Genomic DNA, 18890 nt, shown 5'->3' on the forward strand with positions numbered 1-18890 from the left:
GGGGGCACAGGTGGTGCATCAGCCAGTCATCTCGGTCATCTCGGTCAGTCGACCCGTGGCACCTGCTGGGTCTGCCCCGTGACCTCCTCCTGCCAGCGGGCGTTCAACACTTCACGTGGCCTCAAGGTGCACATGGCCTGGCACAAGCGTCGTGGTGACGTCCCCGCCACTTAGTGGCGAATGACGGTTGTTGTTGTTGTTGTGGCGGTTGTGGTTGTTGTGGTGGCTGTGTGAGTTTCTGGTGCATGCGCGGGGGAGCGGTGGCGCTGCGGTTGACGCTTCGCTGCGCTCCGAACCCGACGACGCGACTCTCCACCCTCGCTCGCGGCGAACATCTCGGCTCGCGCAGATCGACTCATCGCTTAGCACGACGTGCAGTGCACCGGGGAGACAAAGGCGGCCGGGTGCGGGATCTGGTCTCGCTCAGCTCCTTGTGCGCCGTGCCAGCTGTGACCGCCGTCCGTTTGTAGCAGTCTTTGTGTCTCGTATCTCGCCGTTACACTGCTTGGCTTTTCTTCAACTTCAAAAAGCTTCCTCCAGTTTAATAAATAACTCGGCCACGTGCACCGTCATGAGAAACACATGCGTGCCCAAGGTGTGTTGCGCGTGCGTGTGTGTGTGTGTCTGTGTGTGTGTCTGTGTGTGTGTGTGTCTGTGTGTGTGTCTGTGGTGACGTCACCGCCACTTAGTGGCGAATGGCGGTTGTTGTTGTTGTCTGTGTGTGTGTCTGTGTGTGTGGGGAGCGGTGGTGCAGCGGTTAGCACTACGCTGCGCTACGTGGGCCGAGTTCGATTCCCGCCCACGGCCACCGACGCCGGTGACGATTATCTGAACCGGTACCTGGGCCTCCCCTAGGTCGACTCAGCCTCAAACGAGCGGTGTAGTAAACATCGCCACCGGGGAGACAAAGGCGGCCGGGCGTGGTGCTGGCCACCCCACCCCCTCGTGTGCCACAGTGCCGGCCTTCATAAGTGCTCGCTAACAGCACTTGCCCCTACAGCCTGTTAAGGCTACACGGGGGATCTTTGTCTTTGTGTGTGCGTGTCAAGCTGACCTGGGCCTCCCCTAGGTCGACTCAGCCTTAAATGAATACCTGCCTGCGGTGGCCTGGCAATGTAAGCCAGAGGTGGGGGGGAAGACAAAGGCGGCTGGGGTGGGGGTGGGGCTACGTGTATGACGCGCAGACCTTAATAGGTGCTCGCTGACTTTGGCTGTGTCGGTCTGTGAGTGTGCACGCTGAACTTCTTTCGCACCGTACGTAGCCGACCGCGTTGATCTGTGAGGTGCGTGTGTTTGCATGCCGCCCGCTGCGCTGTGTGTACCCTTTCACAAAGACAAATGTCCCCCGTGTAGCCTCGATGGACTTTTGTGGCAAGTGCGCCTGTGAGGAAGGTCGGCACGGCGCACGAGGGGCGGGGGTGGGGTGGGCATCGCCACGCCCTGCTGTACACACACACAGACACACGCACAGACACGCACACAGACACGCACAGACACACGCACAGACACACGCACAGACACACGCACAGACACATGCACAGACACACACGCGGACACGCACACACACACACACAGAGACACGCACAGACACACGCACAGACACACGCACAGACACACGCACAGACACACGCACAGACACATGCACAGACACACACGCGGACACGCACACACACATACACACAGACACACACAAAGACACACGCACAGACACACAGACACACACAGGCATGCACACACACACACACACAGACACACGCACAGACACACGCACAGACACACAGACACACACACACACACGCACAGACACACAGACACACGCACAGACACACAGACACACACACACAGGCATGCACACACACGCACACACACACAGGCATGCACACACACACACACAGACACACGCACAGACACACGCACAGACACACGCACAGACACACGCACACACGCACACACGCGCACACGCGCACACACGCACACACGCACACACACACGCACAGGCATGCACACACGCACGCACACACACACACAGGCATGCACACACACGCACGCACACACACACAGACACACGCACAGACACACGCACAGACACACAGACACACACACAGACACACGCACAGACACACAGACACACGCACAGACACACAGACACACACACACACAGGCATGCACACACACGCGCACACACACACACAGACACACGCACAGACACACGCACAGACACACACACACACACAGGCATGCACACACACACACAGACACACGCACACACGCACACACGCACACACACACAGGCATGCACACACACACGCACACACACACAGGCATGCACACACACACGCACACACACACAGGCATGCACACACACACACAGGCGCGTGTGCTCTTCTTCAAAGACTCTGTGAAGAATAATAGGAGGAGCATGAAAAGCGGAGTCAAATGTTCAAACCGTAAAACGTTACAGAGTGATGGTGTGCACATGTGTGTGCTCCCACATGTGCACACGTGTGTGTTCCCACATGTGCACACGTGTGTGTGTGTGCGTGCGTGTGAAAGAAAGGCGGTCGGGTGTGGTGCTGTCCACCTACCCCCTCCCCCCTCGTGTGCCGTGCCGGCCTTCACAGGTGCTACTCGCTAACAGCACTTGCCCCAACAGTCTGTTTAGGCTACACGGGGGATCTTTGTCTACATGTGGGGGAGTGATGGCGCAGTGGTTAGCGCACTTAGCCACGATCCCAGGCAACCCGAGTTCGATTCCCGCTCACAGCCAACATCGGTGACGAATGATCTGCACCGATCTTGGGTCCTCCCCTAAGTCGACTCAGCCTCAAATGAGTACCTGGTGCGGTGTGTAGTAAACATCACCACTGGGGAGACAAAGGCGGCCGGGCGTGGTGTTGGCCACCCCACCCGCTCGTGTGCCGTGCCGGCCTTCATCGGTGCTACTCGCCAACAGCACTTGCCCCAATAGTCTGTCGCAGGCTACACGGGGGATCTTTGTCTTTGTCTCACACCTCCCCTTTCCTCATCCCATTAACCTTCAGCTTCGCCCGGCGTGCGGTTAACGAGCGACCCCGATGTCGGAGTTAATTGCCGTGCTCCTCGTCTGTGTCTGAGATATCGGTGCTGGGGGAGGGAGATCAAATGACGGTGGTGGCCAGGAGATGTTAACTACCTCGCCTGGTGCGCAGGAGGTCGTGGGTTCGATCCTGACCCTGACAACGCCTGCTGCTGTATATTTGGAGTTTGCGTGTCTCTGTCATCATCATCATCACGGTGGCTAGGAGATGTTAACTACCTCGCCTGGTGCGCAGGAGGTCGTGGGTTCGATCCCGAACCTGACGCCTGCTGCTGTGTATTTGGAGTTTGCGTGTCTCTCTCTCATCATCATCACGGTGGCTAGGAGATGTTAACTACCTCGCCTGATGCGCAGGAGGTCGTGGGTTCGATCCCGACCCTGACGATGCCTGCTGCTGTATATTTGGAGTTTGCGTCTCTCTCTCCCCGTGGTCGCGTGGATTTGTCTCCAGGTCCTCCTCCGGTTTCCCCCTCCACATTTAGAATCAACGTACCGCTTTAGAGTATTTGGCTGCTATACATCTACCACGTGATATTCAGTCACTTGGTTGAGCAGTCATTGGTGATGGCCAGGTCGCTTCTGAAGAAGACCCACATAGCTCAGTGGAGCATTACCTGGTACACTAAAAAGAGTTCGTTTAAAATAGCTTCACATTGGTAGACGAAATGTTGAACTTCTTTCGCACCGTACGTAGGTAGCCAATCGTGCTAATCGGAGGTTGGATTGGTTGGCATGTGCCGTGGTGGAAAGAATGCACCGCCCCCCCCCCCTCGTGTGCAGCTGCACCGCCTGCACTCCGGACAGCACCGTCCCACAGGCGTGGCAGTGAACCGAGGATTTCTAGAAATACCCCGAGCGAAAGTGTGTGGCCGCACGATAGGATAATGAGCTCGTCATTGCCGCACTTAATTCAATAAATCTACGAGGCCTTGCGGATGGTGAAGCTGTGAAACGATAGGCGTGAGGATGGAATCGCTGTTAAAAGTCTTCAACATTCGAGCTGAAAAACCGTTCGACGTTTCGGGCAGCAGCCCTTCGGCATCGCGCGTGCGCTATGAACGCGTGGATATTTGTCGTGCATACTGCTTGTCGACGCAGCAGCCGCGGTGACATCATCGCCACCACCACCTCCACCACCATAATTAACGTTTGGTTTCATTGTTACTTTGAATTACTCTTTGGTTCTTTCGGTAAAGTCACGTAGAAAGAAAACAAATTAAATAATAGAAAACGACGTTTCGATTGCAACACAAGCAGTCGTCATCAGGTAGAACTACATTTGAGAGACAAAACACAGACAAGGAGACACACAGACAGACACACGAGCAGAGAGAGACACACAAAGACACACAGACAGAGACACACAACATAGACAGAGAGACACACAGAGAGACAACACAGAGAGAGAGACACACACACAGAGACACACAACATAGACAGAGAGACACACAGAGAGAGACAACACAGAGACACATCGAGAGACAGACAGACACACAAGCAGAGAGAGACACACAACATTGACAGAGAGACACGCAGAGAGAGACACACAGAGAGAGACACACAGAGAGAGAGACACACAACATAGACACACAAGCAGAGAGAGACACACACAGACACACACAGAGACACACAAGCTGAGAGAGACAACACAGAGAGACACACAGAGAGAGAGACACACACAACATACTTGGGAAGGCCAGCGAAAGCGAATCGACATTGCGAAACGCTGAGATGTACGTGGCCATGGGGGAAGTTGATACCGCGGTCACTGGCCTATTCTTCACATGAATATGGCCAACTCATATTCTTTGCGTCGTTCTGGTAAAGTCACGTTAGATGGGTTCAAAGAAACCAACAACAAAAAACTACCGACGTTTCGATCGCAACACAAGCGGTCGTCAGCAGGACCGATCGCGTTGCGATCGAAACGTCGTATTTTTTTTGTTATTTTCTTTGAACCCATCTAACGTGACTTTACCGAAAGACCCAAAGAATATGAATTCCTGCGGTCACGAAAACTTTAAGTCGAGATTGAATATGGCCCAACGTCGCAATCACCGCGCGTCGCAAACCCTACAGCCCACAATGCATCTCAAATTCGCGGAACGGGGCCCCCATTGCGTTGGCGCGTCTTGAACGACCTCCATTTGTTCGGCGGTGCAATTGAATAAAGTGTGGTTTAATTTGTATGCAAATGAGGCGGTGTTAATTAAGCTCGCTTGGGCGTGTCCCCCGAGGCGCCGAGATGGGTCATCGTCTGACGATTGCTGAGGGTCACACGTGGGGTACGAGAGCCGTACTGCCCGAGACACACAAGGGTAAATGGTCAGCTGAAGAGAGAGTATAAACGTTGTGATTTTTTTAGTAAGTGTTCCTGCTACTTTATTTTTTTAGCTGTGGATCAGAGGTCGCAAACGGGTTTTGATTCCTTACCCGTACCCGTACCCGGCCGCACCAAGGTCGCAAACGGGTATCGGGTAGCCGGGTATCGGGTACCTGGTTGCGACCTCTGGGATGAAGCCATGTTGCAGGCGCGGGTGGGTTGATTCTAGGAACTTGAATTGTGAGAAGAGACGAGACGTTGGGAAATGAGTGACAAACAGTTACTCACCAGTGACTCACGGTCTACCCGTACCCGTACCCGGCCGCTCCAGGGTCGCAAACGGGTACCCGTACCCGTACCCGGCCGGGTACGGGTAGCCGGGTATCGGGTAGGGTACGGGTATCGGGTACCCAGTTGCGACCTCTGCTGTGGATTAACTTTGGAAATTAAAAGATGGGTGGTAAGATTTTAACAGCGGCAAAATGTAAAAATATCGAAAATTTGTGAAATCTGGATGCAAAAATAAGTGACAATTCTTGATGAAAAAAAACTTTTAATCGAGAAATCTGGAGATAATACAGCAAATAAATATCTGCAGGAAATCGGAGACATTTGGTAAAAATCTTGGGAAATCTGGAGGATATATCTAAAATGTTTTTTGGATACAATCTGCGAAACTCTTGAGAAATCTGGAGGGTTAAAAAACTAAAATCCCGAGATATCCGATGAAAAATCGCTTCGAAAAATCCAGAGACATCTGTAGAAGGATCACACTCGTCCAATACGTCCTTCCCAGCAGGGGCGGTTTCTTCATTAGGGCGATTGGGCGACGCACCATCAATGTCATTCAACCGCAGAGTCACGCTAGCCGTCACTGTGCCTCTGGATATAGTCCAATCAGCGTCATGCTACGTTCTGTGGAGTACCGCCTCTTTTTGGGCGATTTCACTCCGGCTGAGAATCGCCCCGAGTGGCCCCATAGACTTACATTCAAAGATGTTTTTTTTCGAACGGCGGGCGCTCCAATGCATTCTCTATGGCTTCCGGGAGGGCTCGCACATACGTGCTTACGTCATCATACGTAAGCACGTTTCAGTCAACAATTTTATTTGTCGCCACCTAGTGGAATCTTTAATAAAAGAAACTTGAGTGGATTGTATTAATAGTGAGTATAGAAACAAACAAGATGTATTGTAAGAATCACTTTATTTTTCATTAATATTAAAGAAGTGAAGTTGCCTTTACATGCTTAAGCTGTTAATTTATCCTTTGCATGGGTGGACCTTATCCTTATCAATCATCCAGACATTTGCCCCCCCTGAGAGATTTTTCAGGAGCCGCCACTGCTTCCCAGTATCTTCCACGTGTCCACCAGAGTCAAGCAGGGTGGAAACCCCCAGTGAGTGAGAGATGATGTTCGCTGCTGGCAGGAGAGTGGCATGGGGAGACACAGACACTTGGAGTTCTCCACGGTAATTGATACCGCAATAGGGACGAGTGTGGTAAAGGCATTACGCTAAAGACAGTGCGCGTTGTTTAGGGAGCGTTAGGTATCGATACGGCAATTTCTTATGCCGGGGCAAGACCCAGCACAAGTAGCTACACATGTAGTAGCAGCTACATATGTAGTAGCTACGCATGTAGTAGCTACACATGTAGTAGCAGCTACGAGCCCGGCACTTTCAAGGGCCTCGCGCTCAACGCTTTCAAGCTATCAATTCCGGCTCAGTGATTCTGCACTTGCTCTATTACCATAGTACTATACCGCCTTCAACTTTTATGAACGACCGGGTGTTTACGGTTGGCGATTTGTCGTATTATCTGTGGCTGTATAGCGAATGAAAAAATACAATTACCCTACTATGCAATCATTTTTTTTTATATTTGTGTTTTTAAATGTAGGGCCCCTTTCTAACAACATTTGCTGCAGGCTTCATCCCGCACTGGGAAGACCTTGTGCGCATTGTTTACTGAGTGTTTGGCAATTGGATGGGTCGCTGGTGTCAGGAGATGACCCTGCAGGTACGGCCCATGCGCATTGTTTAGGTGGCGTTTGGTAACGAGGGTCGTCATCTCGTTATTGGCGAGCGACGATTGATTGATCGGCAGGCGGACGGGTACGCGTTGTGTCCGGGAGTGTTTGGTCGTTTAAAAAAATGTGGTCGTTCTTGTTGAGGGTTGCCGATGGGGGTATAAGCGTGTGGAAGTGTGCGCGGCGTTTCGGGAGCATTTGGTAGAACAACGCTCTCGTAATTGTTATGTGGAGAGAGAGATTGGCACGTGGAGAGTGTGCGTTTTTTAGAGAGAGTTCGGTAACAGCGTGGTACACGTGTGTGTGTGTACACGTGTGTGTGTGGGGAGCGGTGGTGTAGCGGTTAGCGCCACGCTGCGCTATGAACCTGGCGACCCGGGTTCGACTCCCGCTCACGGCCAACACCAGTAAACCTGAACCGGTCCTGGGCCTCCCCTAGGTCGACTCAGCCTGAAATGAGTACCTGGTGCGGTGTGTAAACATCGCCACTGGGGAGACAAAGGCGGTCGGGCGTGGGGCTAGCCACCCACCCCCTCGTGTACCTCAGTGCGCAGTGTTTCTGGGGTGCGTGGTGTACAAGCAGCATGGTGTTAGATAGCCTCTTAAGTAGCAATGCGCGTTGTTTAGCGACATGGTGGTTAAGAAGTTTGTAATCGCGACTTTGGGGTAATCGGCGCGAGTTGAATGCGCGGCGTCTGGGAAGCGCGCGGTAAAGCTGCACGTTGTGTTGATGGATCGTGATTTCTTTTGTATCGCCTCTTCTTTTGCTTATTGGTTTGTTATATAGCCTGGTAAAGTATCGGCGTGCGGGTCGTTTAGCGAGAGCGTGGTCGCAATAAGTGGTTTGCAAATAGCGAAAAGACTGTGGTGGTGGGTGAATGGGTAGGTGAGTGGGTAGATGGGTTGGTGGTGGGTGGGTTGGGGGTGGGGGTGGGTAGGTGGGTTGGCGTTGGGTAGGTTGGTGGTGGGTGGGTAGATGGGTAGGTGGATTATTGGTGGTGGGTGGATTATTGGTGGTGGGTGGGTTGGTTGGTGGGGTGGTGGTGGTGGGTTGGTTGGTTGTGGGTAGGTGGTGGGTAGGTTGGTGGTAGGTGGGGGTTGGTGGTAGGTGGTGAGGGTTGGTGGTGGGTGTTGGTGGTAGTTGGGTGGTGTGTGGTAGGTGGTGGGTGTGGTAGGTGGGTGGGTGGTGTGTGGTAGGAGGTGGGTGTGGTAGGTGGGTGGGTGGGGTGGGTGGATCAGCGAGTTCGAGTGCGCGGCCTCTAGGAAGCGCGCGGTAGCCAGAGTGACCGCCCGTCCTCCTGCTGCTGCTGCTGCTGCCCCCATGAGCAGCGAGAGGGAGAGAGAGAGGGGGGTGGTGGTGGTGGTGACACGGGCTGCCGTGAGAGGGAGCAGGGAAGGAGGTCTCTCCCCACCCGGCTCCCCGCACACACGGGGCCAGGCACTGTGCACCACTTTGTTGCATACAATAGCCACAGAGAGAGACCACGGGCGGACAGGCACAGGCACTCGGGGCGTGTACGCGCAAGCTTGAACATAGGTGTGCTGTGATTTCACACGGACACACACACAGACACACACACAGACACACACGGACAGACACAGACACACACACAGACACACACACACAGAGACACACACAGACACTCACACACAGACACACAGACACACACACAGACACACGGACACATACACAAACACACGGACGTGATGTAATCACATACAGCCGTGCAAAACGTACGGCCACTATTCGCTTACGCCGGTACACACAGACCTACCACTGTCTTCACGCACACGTGGTCACACACACACACACGTGGTCACACACCACACACACACGTGGTCACACACCACATACACACACACGCGTGGGCATAAGTGAACACACGTGCGTGTGTGTGTGTACAGTCGCGTACGCACACGCACACACGTGCACACACTCGTACACAACACACGTGCACACACTTAGACACGCGTGTACACACTCAGGCGTGTACACAGTAATTAATACACACGTGAACACACTAATGCGCACGCTTACACGCCTATATACACAGACACATATGCACTGTATATACACACAAACAAATATACTGTATACACACGTGCTAACACACACATCTACACATACACACATCGACACACACACACATCTACACACACACACATCTACACACACACACGCTTACACACACATCTACACACACACACATCTGCACACACGTGCTCACACACACACACGAAGGCAAGGTGGGTGTGGATGTGGGGCGCGTGTTTGCAAGTCCCGACGAAGACGACGACTTCGTGGTCTCGCTGGGATTGTAGTCGCGCTGTGAAGATCTGACGACTTTGCGGGGAGATTTATGAACGATCGTGGTGAACGAGGGGGGCTGACAAGACGAAGATCGACGTTTCGGAGGGGGGGCCCTACAGCAGCTGCGAAGACGCGTTTGTGTCATATCCACTGCTGGATGAGAGAGGCCTCTGACCATCAGCTGCTGTTTGGAGGTTCGTGAACAGAAGGCGAAGAGCGAAAGCCGCCACGGGGTTTGTTCGACGTTTCGCGAGCGAAGCCTACAAGCGAAGCCCCTCCCGTCGAGGCGATTTGCGCGAATTGTGATTGACCATACTTCACCATCCTGGTATCGTGAAGAAGACGAAGTGATGGTGGTGATGGTGGTGATGGCTTTGTATGGATGAAGACGGCGATTCGCGTGGACTTTGAAGCGAGGTGCCAATTTGTTGAGGATAATGTTAAAGTTTAAAGTCGTTAAACACAAAAGGTGAGGATGTTGTTGTTGTTATTTACACTCCACAACCAGCGTCGCCATTGTTGTTGTTGTGATGCACAACAACGATCGATCTCATCGGCAGCGTACAATTGGAAATTGTAGACGATGTCGCTTCTACATCATCGCAATATAAATGTTATATTATTATATTATTTTATTATGTTTTTATTATTTTATTATTTCCATTCTACGTGACTTTACCGAAAGAACCAAGAAGATGAATCCCTGCAGTCACGAAAGCTTTACATCGAAATATAAATATGTTATTATGAATTGTGAACGTTAAGCACAAACGGCAAGTGTTGAGTGGTTTAAGTGTTGAGTGGTTTAAGTGTTGCTGTTTGCGGCTCGACACTTTATCAAAGTGTTGTTGTTGTTGTTTACAACTTGGGAGGTCACATTCGGGGGGGGGGGGCAACTATTTACTGCTGTGCAGGCTGGTCCAGATGTCTTGTGACCCCCCCCCCCCCCCCCCCCATTGAATGATCTAAAACGTAATATATTTTGTAAAGTTCATTTAAAATATAAATGAATATGCAAATAAGGGGGGGAGGGGTGCGTACAATGTTAGGGCTAAATCAATTGTGGGGGAGGGTCACAAGACATCCGGACCGCCCTGTACAACACTAAACATTTGCAAGGACGCGACTAAACGCATCTTTAGAGATTTTTTTTCTCACCGAATCCACGCGTCGTCCAGCCCACGTGGTTACCCTTGGGTTTGTGAGAAAGGGATTTTGATAGACCACTTAAAAGTCCCATAAATGTTGACAACTCGTGTTGCCTGGCAAAGCTCGTGGGCAACTCGGACGCCTTGTGGAACGGAGTTGTGGACCGTAGCGACACATTGGGTGGGTTGGGGGGAGAGCAACTTGGAGGTTGGTAGGAGGAGGTAGTGATGGGTGGGACACGTGGTGGGCAGCGTGGAGGAGGAGGTAGTGATGGGTGGGACACGTGGTGGGCAGCGTAGAGGAGGAGGTAGTGATGGGTGGGACACGTGGTGAGCAGCGTGGAGGAGGTAGTGATGGGTGGGACACGTGGTGTGCAGAGTGGAGGAGGAGGTAGTGATGGGTGGGACGTGGTGAGCAGGGTGGAGGAGGTAGTGATGGGTGGGACGAGTGGTGTGCAGGGTGGAGGAGGAGGTGGTGATGGGTGGGACACGTGGTGGGCAGCGTGGAGGAGGAGGTAGTGATGGGTGGGACACGTGGTGAGCAGCGTGGAGGAGGTAGTGATGGGTGGGACACGTGGTGTGCAGAGTGGAGGAGGAGGTAGTGATGGGTGGGACGTGGTGAGCAGGGTGGAGGAGGTAGTGATGGGTGGGACGAGTGGTGTGCAGGGTGGAGGAGGAGGTGGTGATGGGTGGGACACGTGGTGGGCAGCGTGGAGGAGGAGGTAGTGATGGGTGGGACACGTGGTGAGCAGAGTGGGGGGTAAGATGTTGTAAGATGTTGTAAGCAACTTGGAGATTTGTGGAGGATGGTTTTCAAGAAGCAACTTGGGAGGTTCACGATCAGAATCTTTATTTTTCTTGGGGGAATCCGAATATCCATAAAGCTCTTTTTCCACATGTCCAGTTGGGGTTGTTCAGCCAGTTACAAGTTAGGCTTGGTGATAGGAGTCTGGGAGCTTGTGATGGGTGGGATGGATGGTGGTGGTGGTGATATCAGAGTTGGTCCAACCCCAATGTAGGTCATCACTCCAGCAACCGAATGAACTTAAAGCAGGGAGGGGGTGTGGAATCTTTTATCTGCCAAGGGCCATTTGGATATTTATAACATCAATCGCGGGCCATACAAAATCATCAACTTAAAAATGCGCCTGTTATGTTTGGTCAGTCGTTTAATTAACTCACCCCTAATGTGATGGCTGGAACTGCTTCTCTTTGGTGAGGCGTGTGTGATGTTAGCTGGTATTGATGATGCTGCTACTCGCAACTGCTTTTCCAGGTTTGCTCCGAGATTTATTGAATTTCGAGTTCTGCCTGCGGTGGCCTTGGCAGGGCCACACCAAATGATTTCGCGGGCCGGACGTTCATGCATGACAATGATGATGACAACGATGGGCAGTTACATTTTTTTTATGTTTCTTACGTTTGAATACCCAGGAAAGAATCACAGTCTGATGGCTCATTTTCAAGAGGGTCCTACCAACTTATTTTAGCAGCAGTGAGTGGTGGTCAGTGATTGCTGTAGTGAATATAATTCCTATCCAGTGCTTTGCTATCATCACCCGTGACCTACTGGATAGCGCGCGTTTGAGTTGATTTCGTGGTTCAAACATCCATTGGACCTCGTGTGTTGTTGGCTTCATCACTAATTAGTTTTATTTTGGGGGGGAGGGGGTGGAAGGTGGTGAGCGATGTGTGAACTGTGGCTATGTATGTTTAAAATCGGGCATCCCTGGGAAATGTAAAAACAAAATCATAGAAGGATCACAAAAATCAGCAGGATTACAAAAATCTAAGCAGAATCACAAAAATCAAAGCAGAATCACAAAAATCAAAGCAGAATCACAAAAATCATAGAAGGATCACAAAAATCATCAGGATCACAAAGTGAATTATTCATCTGGAGAGCAAAAACGGCATTGCTTGAACAATTGCCAGAATTGGATTTGGGGGTCAGTAATGTTTTGAATGTTTAATTGAGTACCTTTTTCATAATTTTGTAATGTTTATAAAAATGTAGTAGTTGTTTTAGTATTTTTGTTGTAAATCTTTTTGTAATTGTCAGTAAAAAAAAATCGTCATTTCCCCCGTCAAAAGTTCGAGAGTAAAACACACAAACTAACCAGAACAAAGTTGAACAAAAAAGTACGATTTGAAAAAAAAAGTTTGAACCAGAAATGTTGCAACGGCCGACACGGGTGACCGGTCGGTCCGGTTTGCGCACGCAACTTTCTGGAAAAGAATGATGATTTTTTAAATTATTATTTAAATTATACCGCGAGGTTTATTTTTGCCACATTTCTCTCCCTCGACACGAATTGCGGCAAGAAATCACTTTCTCCCACATTTGCACACAACCACCACCAATTCAACGTCGCCGCATATCCGCCCTGCCCAATAATCATAGCCGCCCAGTAGCAGCACAAGCAAACTCGACACACACACACACACGTGTACTGCTGCTCCCTTTACAAGCGAAAACAATCATAGTACATCCAGTAGCAACATCCAGCACCCAAGTGCTGTGTACTAACTCAACCAAAGTAAATTAAATTTCACATCCCAAACAATCCTTGACCACTTCTCCTAGATTCCTAGATCGATTAATCCTTTATATGAGTACCTGGTGCAGTGTAGTAAAAAAAACATCAGTGCTGGGAAGACAAAGGCGGCCGGGCGTGGTGCTGGCCACACACCCCATCGTGTGCTGCTCCGGCCTTCAAAGGTGCTGCTACCCGCTGACAGCACTTGCCCCAACAGTCTGTTGAGGCTATACGGGTGATCTTTGTCTCGTTCATAGGTGTTGTTGCTGCTACCCGCTGACAGCACTTGCCCCAACAGTCTGTTGAGGCTATACGGGGGATCTTTGTCTCGTTCATAGGTGTTCTTGCTGCGACCCACTGACAGCACTTGCCCCGACAGTCTGTTGAGGCTATACGGGTGATCTTTGTATACGTGTACGCATGTGTTTGCCCCAACAGCCTTTTCACGTGTCTACCTGGGGCATCTTTATGTGCGCTTGTGCGTGGTGTGGGTGGGAGAGACATTCTGCAGACCATTGTGTACCTGCACCACGGCATGCGAGAGCCATACCTCTGCAGGTCTGCCGCATCGCCTGCAATTACCACCCGGTAGCATGCAGACACCACAATGATGATGCACCAATTATAGTGGCACGCCAATTGTGCACGTGCGTGTGTGCGGTGTTCAGGCCCTTTGTGTGTCTCGCTTTTTTTTTTGACACTGGGTGCCATTGTGAACAACAGCCATATGAGATATTTCGTAACATCTAAATCGGCATCACCATTGGGTTCACCGCAGCTCCGAAGGCTCGGTCCCTACGAGGCGTGATTCCCCGTGCGCGCGCGCGCGCGCGCGCGCGCGTGTGTGTGTACACGTGTGTGTGTACACGTGTGTGTGTACACGTGTGTGTGTACACGTGTGTGTGCGTACACGTGTGTGTGCGTGTGTGGGGAGCTGTAGTGTAGCGGTTAGCGCTACGTACCTGGCGACGCGAGTTCGATTCCCCGAATTCGAACCGCGTTGTTTGATCGGCATCGCGCTCGCTGAAGATGAATGCCTTCAGGGAAGTCGTGTACGCAACTGCGCACAATTCTGAGTCACTTATAACCACTTATTGCTGATTATGGACTCAGACTATTGTCCTATCATTTCATAGAGTCCCTGGCACGTAATAATATGCTACACGGTGGCAGTGGGGCACGTGCCCCCCCAATGATCCGATCGAAATTAGGGATTTCGATCGGATCGTTGGGGGGGCACGTGCCACCCAACCCCCCCCCCCCCCCCACTGGCTCTACCAGTGGTTGGAACCATCGGGGCCCCACATTGGCCCATTGTTGCCCCCCCCCCAAAAAAAAAACAGTTTCATGTGTACTAGGCCACCACCACGCCCATGTGTGTCATTGGAGTTATTTGAGCCGTACTTCACCACGCTGGTTGGCACGGGTTGGTGGAGGTGAGGAGGCCGTCGACCTTGGGTAGCCTTAGCCCTGACTCTGTGAGCCTCTTGAATTAACACGGAACCCCTTTGGCAGCCTTGGCCTGGCTCTGTGAGCCTCTTGAATTAACACCGAACCCTTTGGCAGCCTCTGTGAGCCACAGCGATTAACATCGGGCCCAGTGGCGTAGTAGCGTTGGCATGGGCCCTGGCTCAAGGAATTAAATGACCCCCACCATATTTAAATCCCTTGGGCCCCCCTCCCTCCAGCCCCATGGTCTCCCCCGGTGCAGTTGCACCGCCTGCACACTCTCCAGCTCCGCCACCGAGGACGCGGGCGACATCTGGGCAGCACGGCGCCTCTGCCTGTCGCCCATTGCGTGTCGTCGCTCGGTCACGCTCGCACTTGGCCGGAGGAAATCCTCGGCCTGAGAATAATCCGCGGCGCCGCTAGTCCGCGGTGACTCCGTACGGCTCGGAGGCATCTTGAGCCGGCGCCGCCGCCGCGAGCCCGGGCTCGAGTCCGGGTTGCAACCGCCAGGGCTTGAACCGGGCTCTCGTGCTCGCTCTCGGAGGCGCTTTCCGCAGGCAATTGCAGGGCTGCGCCTTTAACCTAGCTGTGTCTTATCAAAACCGACAGTGTCGTAATTGAGACGCCGTGGCAGCTGCGAGTGGGCGAGCGAGCGAGCGGGCGGGCAGGCGAGCGAGCGGGTGAGCTACCGAGTGAGCCGCCGTGTCTCTGCGTGTGCCGTCCCATTGCTCCCCGCAGCGGTCGGGCGAAACGTCTCGTGGGTTTGCGCGTGCGCTGGGACCCTCCGTGCCGCGTTCGGTTTTCCACCGCGGCGCGTTGTCCAGCGGTGAGCGAGCGGGCGGGGAGGAGGGAGGGGAGGATGTGTGTTTACCGCAGAGGATGTTTGGCACTCCAAACAATCTTTTAAATCTGTCTTTCCGGGAGACGTGGCAGAGGGGGAAATCTGCGTTGCCAAAAAAAGACGGGCAGGAGATGTTGCGTGGCGATTTTTTTTTCGTTGAGATTTTTTTTGTCTTTTTCCACAATCCTGATCCAACTGGAGACGATAGAAGCCTCGTCGTGACCTTAAACGTACGTCCGTGACCCTAGCGGAGGGAGCAGTTGAGCGTCCGCTGTGCGTTGAAGATAACGTCCCGCAGAAGGTGAGGTCACGGAACTGCTGCCGAGTTATCCTTCGGGTGACCGCTTGACCGCGCACCAAATAACGCGCCAACTGCTGATGAATCGTTAGCGTCGCCGTGGAAAAATTCGACTAAGTGACTCGGCGTGGGTTAGGGACACTGCGCGTACGCCCATCCACGGCCAGCTATTGATATGGTCCTCGCAGCTCAGTCGAGGCGATATATTTTTTTAAATTCCCAAAGCTACAATTCTAAGAGGTGGACAACATTTGATGCGTTGGGGGTATTTTTAGTTGTTGTTGTTCAGTCGTTTGGTGGCCGAGCTGAGACCGCCAGCTCCCCCACGTGCACTTGAGAGAGAAGAGAATGAATGCAGCGCTCAGATCCGAGCAGATGAATCGTTAGCGTCGCCGTGGAGAAATTCGACCAAGTAACTCAGCGTGGATCCGAGCGTTGCATCAACCCGGTCGCAGGAGAATGACCCGTGGGATGGGGACTTCACAGAACTACTGCCGAGACCTCTTCAAGGGGCATCTTCTCCACAGTGCTGGTGGTAGCGCTGCCGCGGGTTTTCCCCGCGAGCTCTGCTGGAGACTTCTCTCGTGGCTCCGTGAAGTCAACACTTTTCTTTTTGGCTCTTTAGGGAAAGTCGCGTAGAAAGAAAATAATTACGTTCTTCCAAAGAGTGCTGAATTAGAGAGAGACAAAACACAGACACGTGTCTGTCTGTGTGTCTCCGTGTCTGTGTTTCGTCTCTCAAATTTATCAATCTTTGGAAGAACGTAATCAACCAGGTAGGGCGTTGACTGTTATGTTAGCCGACTCTGTGTGTTGTATTGCGTTATATTCCTGAGTTGACTCGGTTTGTTTTCTCTCATTCATTCGTACCTGAAGACAGTTGCTTGTGTTGCAATCGAAACGTCTTATTCTATAATTTAATTTATTTTCTTTCTGCGTGACTTTGCCGAAGGAACCAAAAAGTAATTCCTGCAGGCACGAAAGCTCCAAATCAAGTTCCAACACTTCCCCTGAATACTTTTAAACCGTCTTAGTTATCTTCTTGGTTCTTTCCGTAAAGTCACTTTAGCGAACGTTTCGGCTACAACACAAGCAGCCGTCCTCAGGTGAAGAACAGGTCTGTCGTGAAGAACAGGTCTGTCTCCCGACAGACCAGTTCTTCACCTGAGGATGGCTGCTTGCGCTGTGGCCGAAACGTCGTGAGAATTATTTTATTATGTTTTATTTTTATTATTTTATTATTTCCCTTCTACGTGACTTTACCGAAAGAACCAAGAAGATGAATCCCTGCAGTCACGAAAGCTTTACATCGTCTTAGTTATGTTGCTCAAAGAAGCAGAGGAGACGACCCCCGACAAGTTGTACTTTTAAACCGCCACAGCTAGCAGAGGGCCCCGGTGGCTTTGAGGTCAGTGATGCTGAGCCGGTACCGTCTGGATCCCAGGGTTCCGATCCGGGTTACGTCCGCCCGGCCGCAGCGTTTAAACCGGATTCTCAAGTGCAGTCAGTTGATGGTCTCAGCCCAGTGACTTGCACAGAGACCCATAGACTGACACAGACCTATAGATTCACACACAGAGACCCATAGACCTACAAGAGACCCATAGACTTGCACAGAGACCCATAGACTCACACTGAGACCCATAGACTCACACAGAGACCCATAGACTCACACACAGACCCATAGACTTACAAGAGACCCATCGACCTGCACAGAGACCAATACATCTACACAGATACCCATAGACTTGCACAGAGACCCATAGACTTACAGGCCAACTTTCACCGAGTTGTGAGTGAACTGGGCTCTCAAGGCGAGCGAGTTGCTGGTCTCAGCACAGTAGCTCATCGTGACTGCACAGAACAACAAAAAACCTCGCGCATTTTAAAGTTTCGCCTTCCGTGTAGCGTGGCCAAATCCCAGCTCAGGAAAATGAAAAATATCCTTGGGTTTGACCGACGCGTGACGCAAATTACCGACTTTGGATGATTGAGAGCCTTTGCGGGTAATTTGGCCAAATTCCAGCCGTTGCATGTGCAAGGTGTGTCATCGTCCCCTGGAGTGCATCGGGAGGCCACTCGAAAGTGACACTCAGAAGTAGTTCGATGACATCAATTCCACGGGCTTTTGCCGTTCCCACACAACGCGACAGGGACAAAGATCAGCCCCCCTCCACCCCCGTATAGCCTCAGCAGGCTGTCGGGGCAAGTGCTGTTCGCGAGAAGCAGCGCCGACAAAGGCCGGCACTGTGGCGCACGAGGGGCTGGGTGGCCAGCACCACGCCCGGCCACCTTTGTCTCCCCAGTGGTGATGTTGACTACACACCGCACCGGGAACTCATTTGAGGCTGAGCCGACGCCGGACCGGTTCGGATAATCGTCACCGGTGTCGGTGACCGTGGGCGGGAATCGAATCTCGGGGTCGCCGGTTCCGCAGCGCGTTAAACGCCACGCCACCGCTCCCTTCGCTATCGCACAACGACGCGCACACACAGTGGTGCACCGCTCGCTCGCTTTGTCACAGGTCCTCCCAATCGACGTTTCATCATCTCGTACGCGACTGCCGTGGCGCAACGCTGCTGTAATCCCGGGGAGGGCGGCGGCTACGGCGGCGGTGCGTAAGATAACTCGGGAGAGAGAATCCGCGTTGGATTGGCCCGCGGGACGTTTTTGTTTCGCTCGTGTGCGGCATCGTGCCCCGACCTGTCCCTCCCGTCTCGGCCCCCTTCTCGTTCCCACGCCGGGCGTGCGGCGGCCACGTGATGGGCGCCGCGGCGGTTGACGCCGTGCGGCGGTTGACGCTGCGCGGTTTTTAGCGCGCCGCTGTTGAATTTGAAGCCCGCCCCCGAGCCGAATGGCTCGACGAAGACAA

General features: G+C 52.5%; 1 protein-coding gene across 1 annotated transcript in view; it reads left to right on the forward strand.

The window, feature by feature from the left end:
- The first annotated feature begins 9074 nt into the window (after window positions 1-9074).
- LOC144737067 (pleckstrin homology domain-containing family A member 6-like) overlaps window positions 9075-18890 on the forward strand; it is a 51781-nt gene continuing 41965 nt past the window's right edge. Inside the window, 1 exon segment of the mRNA XM_078619719.1 lies at window positions 9075-10211. Within this exon segment, the coding sequence (XP_078475845.1) occupies window positions 10180-10211 (32 nt within the window). The 5' untranslated portion in view covers window positions 9075-10179.

This window comes from Lampetra planeri, chromosome 64 (genome assembly GCF_965212315.1).
Source record: "Lampetra planeri chromosome 64, kcLamPlan1.2.h2, whole genome shotgun sequence".
Taxonomy (NCBI): Eukaryota; Metazoa; Chordata; class Hyperoartia; order Petromyzontiformes; family Petromyzontidae; genus Lampetra; species Lampetra planeri.